Here is an 11,385-nt window from a genome sequence, read left to right on the forward strand (position 1 = left end):
TAAAAGTTAGGAAACTCATGGGTTGAGATAAAGACAGTTTAATAAGTAAAGCAAAAGCCGCGCGTGCAAGCAGAGCAAAACAAGGGATTCATTCACTACTCCCCATGGGCAGGCAGGTGTTCAGCCATCTCCAGGGAAGCAGGGCTCCATCACACGTAATGGTTTCTTGGGAAGACAGACGCCATAACTCTGAATGTCCCTTCGCCCCTTCTTTCTTCTTCGTCCCAGCTTTATATATGGAGCATGACGTCATATGGTATGGAATATCTCTTTGGCCACCCTGGGTGAGCTGTCCCGGCTGTGTCCCCTCCCAGCTTCCTGTGCACCCCCAGCCTTCTTGCTAGCAGGCCAGCACAAGAAGCTGGACTGTCCTTGACTACTTAGCAACAACTCAAAACATCAGCACGTTATCAACATTTTCTCATCCCAAATCCAAAACATAGCCTCACACTAGCTTCTATGAAGAAAATTAACTCTATCCCAGATGAAACCAGGACACTTGGGTACTTTGTTAATCAGTCAATGGACATTTTGTCATTCAACAAAATTTAAATAACCTTTGAACTGTGAAACTGTGAAGTGTATAAATGCACTACTTTTTTCTTATGGATAGCATCAGTGTGATACTATGATAGTATCTAATCCTTTGATACTTGTGCCTGTCATCTATGTAACAGATCTGACTTACAAACTTGCAGTGTTCTGCTGCTCCTCTTGCATTGCTTTCATGGTCTGATTAAACAGCATGATTTCTGTAAGATGGCCTACTTTTTTTTTCTAATTAGGCCACTGTATGATATCACCTGAGGTCTTTTTCATTGTAGTATGCTTTAAAAAAGAAAACTATACTTTTTAGATTATCTGTATGATTTTTTTCAGTTAATACATTACTACTTTAATCTCATTTTCATGTATAAATCATTACTACTTTAATCTCATTTTCATGTATAAATATAAATCTATAAGAATTATTATTTGCCATTCACTGCATCTGTGTTTGTTTATATGACTTTATATATATTCTGAAACTGTTTTAGTGTTCTTAAGTCTCAGGTTTGTATTTTCCAAATGTGGTCCATGATAGACTTTCTGCTGTAAATCTGTTTCTTGTTTAGTTTATTCAAGAGAAATGCATTTGGATTATAAATCAGATGAGGCTATAGTAAGTTGGGAGGTTTTGCTATTGTATCTCAAGGGCTTTTACTTTCTGGGTATGTGTGGGACTGAGTTAGATGCCATTTCTGACTTCATATTCTTAGAGGAGTTAAGTCTTCAACTACTCTGTAAAGGGGACATCATGCATAGAAATGAGACAAGTGTTCAGACTGCATGTCTTTCAGTGCCCTGTGTAGGATACATCCAGTGACAAAGATCTGCAATTTAAGAATTGGAGGTTTCGAATGGGAAGAAAAGCATGCATAGCTACCCAAGTTGTATCATAACTATGACTCCTCTAACAACCAATGCTCAGAAACAATGTCATTTTTATAAAAAAGCAGAGGTTAGAACTTATTTCCAGAGGAAAACAGAAAAGACACTTAGGACATGATTTCCTCAGTTCAGCTAAATTAATGGATTAAACACTGCTAAATGTATAATAGGCTAAATGAAATGTTAACATTTTTTAAGCTATCAAAAATAAAAAATAATTTTCTGAGACATCATTGAAGACTGAAAAGCTAGAGGCAATGAAAAGCATAAAATATTTATTGATAAAAGATGATTTTTAGAAGTAAAGCAGAACAACCATTGGCCAAAATACTTGGGGAAGAAATGCCACTTTTAAACCATTTTGGTCAGAGTTAATATATTTTGGTTAAATATATATGAAAATATGATTGTAAAATGTGGGTTTGTAACAGGATTGGAGATAAATTTCACTAGAACTCTAATATTCTTTCCACTTTGACTTTTGAGTAAGGAATTTCACTAGTGCCCTATATATACATAATATGTATCCTGTATCACAGAATGACAGAATCATTAGGGTTGGAAAAGACCTTTAAGATCATCAAGTCCAACCATCAACCCAACACCACCATGCCCACTAAACCATGTCCTGAAGTGCCACGTCCACATGTTTTTTGAATACTTCCAGTGATGGTGACTCCACCACCTCCCTGGGCAGCCTGTTCCAAAGCTTGACCACTCTCTCAGTAAAGAAATTCTTCCTAATATCTAGTCTAACCCCCCCCTGGCACAACTTGAGGCCATTTCCTCTCTTTCTATCACTAGTTACTTGGGAGAAGAGATGAACACCCACCTCACCACAACCCCCTTTCAGGTAGTTGTAGAGAGCAATAAGGTCTCCCCTCAGCCTCCTCTTCTCCAGACAAAACAACTCCAGTTCCCTCAGCCGTTCCTATATATGTACATATATATGTATATCATATATCTATCTTTATGCCTTAGGAAAACAATATTTTCTCCATTATTGGGGGTACTGGTGGATGAAAAGCCAACAATGTGTGCTCACAGCCCAGAAGGCCAACCGTATCCTGGGCTGCATCAAAAGAAGCGTGACCACCAGGTCGAGGGAGGGGATTCTGCCCCTCTACTCTGCTCTGGTGAGACCCCACCTGGAGTACTGCGTCCAGCTCTGGAGTCCTCAGCACAGGAAAGACATGAACCTGTCAGAGTGGGTCCAGAGGAGGGCCACAAAAATTATCAGAGGGATGGAACACATCTCCTATGAGGACAGGCTGAGAGAGTTGGGGTTATTCAGCCTGGAGAAGAGAAGGCTCTAGGGAGACCTTATTGCAGCCTTCCAGTACCTAAAGAGGGCTTATAAGAAAGATGGGGACAAACTTTTTAGCAGGGCTTGTTGTGATAGGACAAGGGGTAATGGTTTTAAACTAAAAGAGGGTAGATTCAGACTGGATATAAGGAAGAAATGTTTCACAGTGAGGGTGGTGAAACACTGGAACAGGTTGCCCAGAGAGGTGGTAGATGTCCCATCCTTGGAAACATTCACGGTCAGGTTGGATGGGGCTCTGAGCAACCTGATCTAGTTGAAGATGTCCCTGCTCATTGCAAGGGGGGTGGACTAGATGACCTTTAAAGGTCCCTTCCAACCAAAACTAGTGTATGATTCTATGATTGCTGTCTTATTTGGAGAATGGAGATGTTCCTAATTAATATAGACTTTCCAACAGAAAAAAAGACTCAAATGCACAAACTTTTGTCAGGTCAAATAACGGAGTGCATCACTGTGATGCTAAATATCTTCAGAAATATTAACCTCTGCTTTGTGTTCTTTGGGGGCAGGGGGGCTGAAGCTCTCTTGTGTCAGTACCCCGTCTTCACCTGCAGTTATCTCTGACTGAATCCTCTCTCACTCAGATAACCATCTCTTACCAGCATAAACAGTGTACTGGGTGTATGTGGCAAGGTTCTGGTAGTGGGGAGGGGAAAGCTGCTTCTGTGGGAAGAGGTCAGAAGCTACCCTGTGCCAAATACAGCTGGTTCCAGTTGGCTCCCCAATGGCCCCACTGCAGACCAAAGCTGAGCCAATCAGCCAAGTTTGTGATGCCTCTGTGATAACATATTTAAGGAAGGGTAAAAAAAAATGCTGGATGGAGAGAGGAGGAGGGAATAAAAAGAATGAGAAACAGCAGAGGTAACACCAAGGTCAGAGCAGGAGCTCGAGCTCAATGGTAGAGCAGATATTCACTGCAGCCTTTGAAGAACCCACCCCAGAGCAGATGGATATTCTTGAAGGAACTGCAGTCTGTGGAAAACCTATGCTAGAGCAGAGGAAAAGTGTGAGAAGGAAGGAGGAACAAAGAGAAAACACTATGTACTGACCATAACCCTCACTCCCATCCCCATTGTTCTGCTTGGGGGGGGGGGGTGCAGAGTTGAAGAGTCTGAAGAGGAATGAAGTTGAGCCTGGGGAAGTGGGGAGGAATGCTGTTGTTTTAATGTTTGTATTTTCTTTCCCACTACCTGAATCAGTAATTAAATATTTAATTGGCAATAAATTAAGTTTCCCTTGGTCTGTTTTGCCCGTGACAGTAATTGGTAACTGATCTCCCTGTCTTTATTTCAACCCACAGGCTTTCTTTTTCCAGTTTTCTACACCCATCCCGCTAGGGGGCAAGGGAGTGAGAGAGCAGCTGGGTGGCAGTTTGGCTGCTAGCCAAGGCTAACCCAGCACACATAGATATATGCACAGCGCAAGTTCATCATTAAAAAATGCATCTTTGTTTACCTCACCATCTTATCTCTAATCATTTCAATGAAATTCAATCCCTCAAAATCTGTGAAATTCTGATTTTGTTAAGAGAATCTATATAAATTATTAATAATTTTGAGGGGAAAAAATAACAACTACATTTTTTGGTTTACATGTAACAGCATGTCAATTAGATGCCACTCTAGTCAATCATAAAGACATTTAGTTATGGGTGAAATAATCCACTGCTGCTTCTGTATTGTTCCAGAGTAGTATTGTACCCAGTCTTTTGGAGCACTATTTTTGTCAGCTGAGAAATGCTGCTTTTCCCTTCACTGGATACCCGTTGATACAGCTTTTAAACGCTTTTTTAGCCCTTTTCAGCTATTTCTCAGAATTTGACTTGTTAGAGCCAAACTATTATAAATTATGCCAATTATATTGTTTCTGTAATTGCAAAAGTAATTGAAGTAATTGCAGACTTTTCTAGAGCAACAGAGATCTTGGGAGATGGTAAAAACAGTGGTTCTGCTCCTCATTTTCCTTATGCCAGGTGCCTAGAGAGCTAGGGAGACCACAACAAGCTGTTGCTGCTGTCAAAGGGAGCTTGCTGTGAAGGTTGGCATGACTGCTGTGAAAGGCTGTCAGCCACTGAGAAGCCTTGAGCCAGCTCCAGCTGCACATTTCTGTACATTAGTTATTCACACGTTTCTGTCTGCAGCCTTTTCCATTGCAGCTGAAATAGGCTTTTGCTGGAAGCAATTTGGTGAGGTAGAGCTGGCTCATAAAATCAGAGCTAGTGCTTGAACGAGCTATTAAATACTGCCTGCTCCCCACTGCTCCTTCCCTCTCTTCAAAGAGCCATACTGTCTTGTTTGGTTTAGCAAGGTTTCCTTCATATTGCATCTGATATAAGGTCAGATCCCCAATGCAGGCCTTGTCCTACATTCCTTGTTATTCCATCCTTATTTCCAGAACTAGTTCATATTTCTTTAGCTGTACAAACAGCTATTTTAGTTAATGGGTTTATAGGAAACAGCTTTCCCTTGGAGGTTAGCTTAACACCGGAAAAGGGAACCCAGAGAGGTGGTGAAATCTCCATCTTTGGAGGACTTGCGTAGACAAAGCCATGACTGACTTGGTCTCGTGTTGCAAATAACCCTACTCGAGTGAAAGGATGGACTAGATGGGCTCCTTTCAGCTAACACTTCTGGGATAATACTCTGCTATCATTTCAGTGGTGTTTCAGCAAGTGAGTACTTACAGCTGTTTACATTTAAACAGATTAAATATGTGGCTGTTACTTGTTCTATGGTACCTAATGGTCTCAGCAATGCAGCAGCATCCCTGCTGCTGTACACACAGTCATGCTTTCTATGTTCTCTTAGGTTATAAAAGTAACTGTTTTCATCTAACTGCAGCGTTTTACCACTGATAGACCTAACCCTTACTCTGAAGCCACCCATGTAGTCAAACTCCGCATGTGTATTGGGTAGTAGCACTGTATGATAAGTCTGATTCTGGAAATAAACTGTAAATTACCGTTCCTAATTTTATAATGAGTAATTTCTGGTGAAATAAAGGGAAAATTCTCTAAATGTAAGTGTCCCAGTATCTTAGTGCAAAGAATGTAGGAGGTTCCCTCTTGGGAAGAGCTACTCAGCAACAGAAGAACATATGATGATATTTTCCTACTCAGTTCCTAACAGAACAGCTTACAGCACAATTTCTCTCTTGACTTATGCCTAATGATAAGCAAAGGAGTAGTTTTGCAGAAGTACATACATATTTATAGTTAGAATTAGGCTTAAGTACTTTGCTGAATCCAGATTATTTACATATTACAGAATTACAGAATGCTTGAAGTTGAAAGGGGCCTCTTGAGATCATCTAGTCCAACCTCCCTGTTCAGGCAAGGTCAGCTAGAACAGGTTGTCCATGAATAATAATAATGAGTTAATCCAGGGGGAAATGATTAGCAACCTGCTACACCACTTAGACGCACACAAGTCTATGGGTCCAGATGGGATCCACCCAAGGGTACTGAGGGAGTTGGCAGAAGTGCCAACTTCCCAAAATTGAAAGAAGTGCTTCTTCTTTCAATCATTTATCAGCAGTCCTGGGTAACTGGGGAGGTCCCAGTTGACTGGAGGTTAGCAAATGTGATGCCCATCTACAAGAAGGGCCAGAAGGAGGATCCCGGAAACTACAGGCCTGTCAACCTGACTAGGGAAGCGATCGTCCCTTTGTATTTGGCACTGGTGAGACTGCACCTCAAATACTGTGTTCAGTTTTGAGCCCCTCACTGCAAGACAGACATGGAGTTGCTGGAGTGCATCCAAGGAAGAGCAACGAAGCTGGTGAAGGGTCTAGAGAAAAAGTCTTATGAGGACCAGCTGAGGGAACTGGAGTTGTTTAATCTGGAGAAGAGGAGGTTGAGGGGAGACCTTATCGCTCTCTACAACTACCTGAAAGGAGGTTGTAGCAAGGTGGTTCTTAGTCTCTTTTCCCAAGTAACTAGTGATAGGACGAGAGGAAACAACCTCAAGTTGCGCCAGGGAGGTTTAGATTGGATGTTAGGAAAAATTTCTTCACTGAGAGGGTGGTCAAACATTGGAACAGGCTGCCCAGGGAGGTGGTGGAGTCACCATCCTTGGAGGTATTTAAAAGACCTGTAGACATGGTGCTTAGGGACATGGTTTAATGATGGACTTCGTAGTGTTAGGTTAAGGGTTGGACTCAATGATCTTAAGAGTCTTTTCCAACCTAAATGATTCTATGCTTCTATGATTCTATGGCTCAGTAACAGCAGAATCTGCAGGATTCACTTCCTTGATTTTGTTCTCTGGAGGCCTGTTTGGTGGTGAAACTGTTGTTTTCAGGAGGCAGCTGCTAAAAAAAAAACTTCCACAGGTAGCTAATCGGGCCTACTTTAGAGTTTTCCAAATAAAGAAAGAAGTAGAGTTAATTCCTGGTACTGATCTCCATTTGTTCCAACTCTTTAACTGCATCATGTCAGCCTAACAGTTCTTCATAGTTGTATCAAAACACAATAGAATTTTACAGTGTCAGAAAGCCCTTACAAACAGAACTGTACGCTTCACTTACATTTCCACTATAGTACAAAATGCTTTTCAGGAGCAATTAAGCAAGACTTAAGTAAAGGCTAGCCCAATTATGTGAGAAACAGATTTACCATTTGTAAGATTTTATGTCATAAGCCTTTGATTTGGGGAAATATTCTCAGGTTATCAATGAGTAAATTCCACATTTACCTGGAACTATTTTAAAGCTGATGTCTTTCAAAAAGTTAAGGATTACTTGCATTTAAAGTTCAGGAAAGTCATACAAAATAAATAAGGTTCTTGAAACTTGGTTATTATGTCTTGTACACTTGTCTCTGCCTTGAAACACATGCATTTCAGTACCCACAAATTCGTTGGCTGATCATAACTGTGCATAGTCAGTATTTACAACAGTACCTGTTATAGCTATCATCCGTGTCATTGAGTTTGCAAAAGGAAACAGCCTGCTTATTTAATTTACCACTTACCTATGAACTGTAAATGAATCAGTTAAATCTCACATTTCGGTAAGAAGGTGGAAAACATGAAATGGATCTGTTTATCAAGTAAAATGGAATTGCATGGATTGATTTAAAAAAATTTTAAAAAATTCTTTTCACAACCACATAAATTCATCTCTCTCTTTTTATTCCAGAATCGAATGGAAGAAAGCAAAGCACTCTTTAGGACAATTATCACATATCCATGGTTCCAGAATTCTTCCGTCATTCTGTTCTTAAATAAAAAAGATCTCTTAGAGGAGAAAATTATGTACTCCCATTTAGTTGATTATTTCCCAGAGTATGATGGTAAGTATATTGCCACCAGAGGTCATGCCCTATTTACACTGAGGTAACGACAAAATGTAATAGCCTTGCCCATATTTTGCTTAGAGGTTCTTAGGACAAAGATTATCACCCATTCTACATTACACCCATTTTCTTCTTTACAAATTGTACTCAGTACACCAAATGGTTAGTTTGTAGTTGAATGACTTGCTGGTCATGTTTTTTTAAAAAATTATATGAAAAGGAAAAAATTATTTAAAATAGCAATTCTTAATACTCCCAATTTTTAAAGTCACTGAAGTCTTGTGGGATTTCCTAGATTGCTAGGATTTCATTTTATACCTCCATTCATTATGGATAGGATGGCAGTACCTTTCATGTGAAATTATTGATTCTAGATGACTAACATCATATTAGCAATGGACCTTATTCTGTCCTTGTTCTATGGAAAATAGATTCTATGATTCTATGTGAAGTTTAATGTGCTTGTCCCAGAAAACATTATGTGGAACACACAGCTGTTTATAAGGAAGCTGTACTTTCAGAAAGTTCTCCTGAAGTGAAAAGTTAGGTATTCTAAGGTAATTGAGTGGAGGCTTTGGTAACAGGGAAAAAAATGAAATTCATACAAGAACACCTCTTGTCTCACCAGAGAGTGAAAAGCAGTTTCTAAAGCTACAAAAAAGATTAAATCTCTCCTTTTCAAAACTAGAGAGTGATAAAAGGAAAAAGTTACAGTTTTTTCCTGTTTGAGAGGAAAGAATGTGTTCACAGTGAACAGCCTGCAGGATCAGACCATACTTATTTATGAGTCAGTGTAAGTTTAGTTTGATAGTACTATACAGAAGAGAACTGACAGTTAAATAGAAAATATTCTTGTCCTTTCAAGTTACAAATGTGACAGATGCCCTAGATGACATCCTGCAGGTGAGAAGGCTCCATAGGCCCTTCTGTTATCATCACTCAAGTGGAGATACACCTGTGTTAAATGCTTTTCCAGAAGAAAACCGACAAAATTCACACAGAATAGTTGAGGTTTGAAGTGGCCTCTGGAGATCATCTGGTCCAACACCCCTGCTCAAACAAGGTCACCTAGTGCCTGTTGCCCAGGACCATGTTCAGATGGCTTTTAATATCTCCAAGGAGGGAGACTCCACAACCTCTCTGGGCAAACTTACAGTAAAAAAGGGTTTCCTGATGTTCAGACGGAAACTCCTGTGTTTCATCTTGTTCCCATTGCCTCTTGTCCTGCCACTGGGCACCATCGACAAGAACCTGGCCTGTCTTCTTTATACCCTTCCTTCAGGTATTTTTACACATTGACAAGAACCCTGCCTGAGCCTTCTCTTCTCTAGGCTAAACAGTCCCAGCTCTCTCAGCTTTTTCTCCAGTCCCTTAATCATCTTTGTGGCCCTTTGCTGGACTCTCTCCAGTATGTCCATGTCTCTCTTGTACTGGGGAGCCCAGAACTGGACACAGGACTCCAGGTGTGGCCTCGCCAGTGCTGAATAGAGAGGAAGGATCACCTCCGTCCTGCTGCAAATAGTTTCTCTAATGCAGCCCAGGATACTGTTAGCCGCCTTTGCAGCAAAGGCACATTGCTGTCTATCCACAGGAGTACGCTCCCCTCCAGAGTCTTCACAGAAAATAAATGATTACACTCACCAAGCTAATGTATCCAAGACAAATTGTAGTACTTTTTATATAGGACTTGACTATCATATAGGGAGACCCTTTGAAGGCTGCTAAATAGGGAGCGATGGACAAGAAACCTACTGATTTGTATTATAATCCTTTTCCAAGATTATTTAGATCATAACCACTTAGCATTGTAAATCTAACATTGGCTCATTCCCTTTTTTCTAAATTCCTGAGGTAGCAAACTTTCTTTTTAACCACAGTTTTCCATACTTGAACTCCAGTCAAAAAAAAAAAAAAAATTTACATGATAATCAGCAGACGTGTTATTAGGTAAGCAAAATTTGTATACAGGCTTTGAATAGTGCAGTAGATTTTGAGAGACGGACAACCCTACCTGCGTCTACCCACTGTAAAACTGTTTAACAAAATCCTAGGAAGTTGATTAAAACAATAAACGGCTTATTTTGTAGAAATCATTGTCTTTGAAAGTCTAGGAGTCTCCTTTACAAATACTTAAACTTATTAAGAGTAAAAAAAAGTAGTAGTGGAATTTGTTATTGCTGCTGTTTCTATAGAATATGTGCTGAAGCTAAAGGCTAGAATCTGTTGTGTTTAGAAATTTTAAAAATTTTGAACAGACCTCTCTGTCCTACCTCAGAGAACTTATCTGTTTATATGTTCTTCTCTACATCTCAGCAAATGTGTAGTCTGTGCATGTGTCTATATATACATATATATTCATGTGCATACACCAAGATATTGCAGAATCATGTTCTCCTTCCACAAGGCTTTGCAACCAATACATATCAGAAAGCATATGATTTCTTTTCTGTGCTTCCTTTGGTACCTAATTTTTGCCGTTATCCAGATTAGAAATGTTTGCAATTGTATTTAAGTATTAAAAGTAAGTTTTATTGTGCAGTTATTGAAAGTTATGCGGGCACACGCTAACCCCCTAAGTACAGATTTCATAACCACTGAAGGACAGAACTATATAACAGCTGAGCACTGGTATTCATATTGTCATGTAACAAGACAAGGACTTATGAGGAGATAGGAGGAGGAGGCACCGCAAACATACATGTTCTATAGAAACCTATGTTGCAGAAACAGGAGAGCAAGGGAATAATGGCCTATGAAAATTGCACTGGAACAGAATTGCAGTATAGGAAAACAATAGCTTGTGGCTAATGTTCCTGCTTCTGCACTGCTCTTTTGGCTGTAAACGTGAATGAATCCTTACTGTTCTAGATCGGAAGTCATTATTTTGCCTTCTGTCTTGTGTAAAGCAGAACATGCAGTTTGGTGACATAGACTTTGTGTTCTTCTGAGAATTACAGATGTAATTTAGATTTAATAGGATTGTTATACGTAATTTAGTTAATTGGTTTGTTAAAACATTAACTTTTTGCAATTGAACAGCTTCAGCTAGCAAGCATGTATATTTTATTATCACTAGAGTAAATGAAATTGTTAGAGACAGTGTCAGACCAGTTTAGGATGTAACTTGATTATGCTACGTTTTAAAAGAACGTACTTAAGTATAGTTTAAATATAGTAGATATAGACTGAAAATGGGCCAAGTCTATTAATTTTTAAAAATATTTATTAGTATAAAGCAACTATTTCTTCTGTTGTTCATTTTGTGTGGTTATAAATCATAAATTTCATCTCTCCATTTTAAACATCTTATGGAAGAAAGAGGATAGTCAGC

At 39.5% G+C, this 11,385-nt stretch overlaps 1 protein-coding gene across 1 annotated transcript in view; it reads left to right on the forward strand.

Moving 5' to 3' along the window:
- The window catches only part of LOC104621898 (guanine nucleotide-binding protein G(q) subunit alpha), a gene marked incomplete at its 5' end in the record, with an annotated part of 19,764 nt that overhangs the window by 7,904 nt on the left and 475 nt on the right, over window positions 1–11,385 (forward strand). The window contains one exon of the mRNA XM_010288522.1: window positions 7,898–8,051. Coding sequence (XP_010286824.1) covers window positions 7,898–8,051 — 154 coding nt within the window. The remainder of the gene's footprint in view (window positions 1–7,897; window positions 8,052–11,385) is intronic.

Source organism: Phaethon lepturus, unplaced genomic scaffold (genome assembly GCF_000687285.1).
Source record: "Phaethon lepturus isolate BGI_N335 unplaced genomic scaffold, ASM68728v1 scaffold5686, whole genome shotgun sequence".
NCBI lineage: Eukaryota > Metazoa > Chordata > Aves > Phaethontiformes > Phaethontidae > Phaethon > Phaethon lepturus.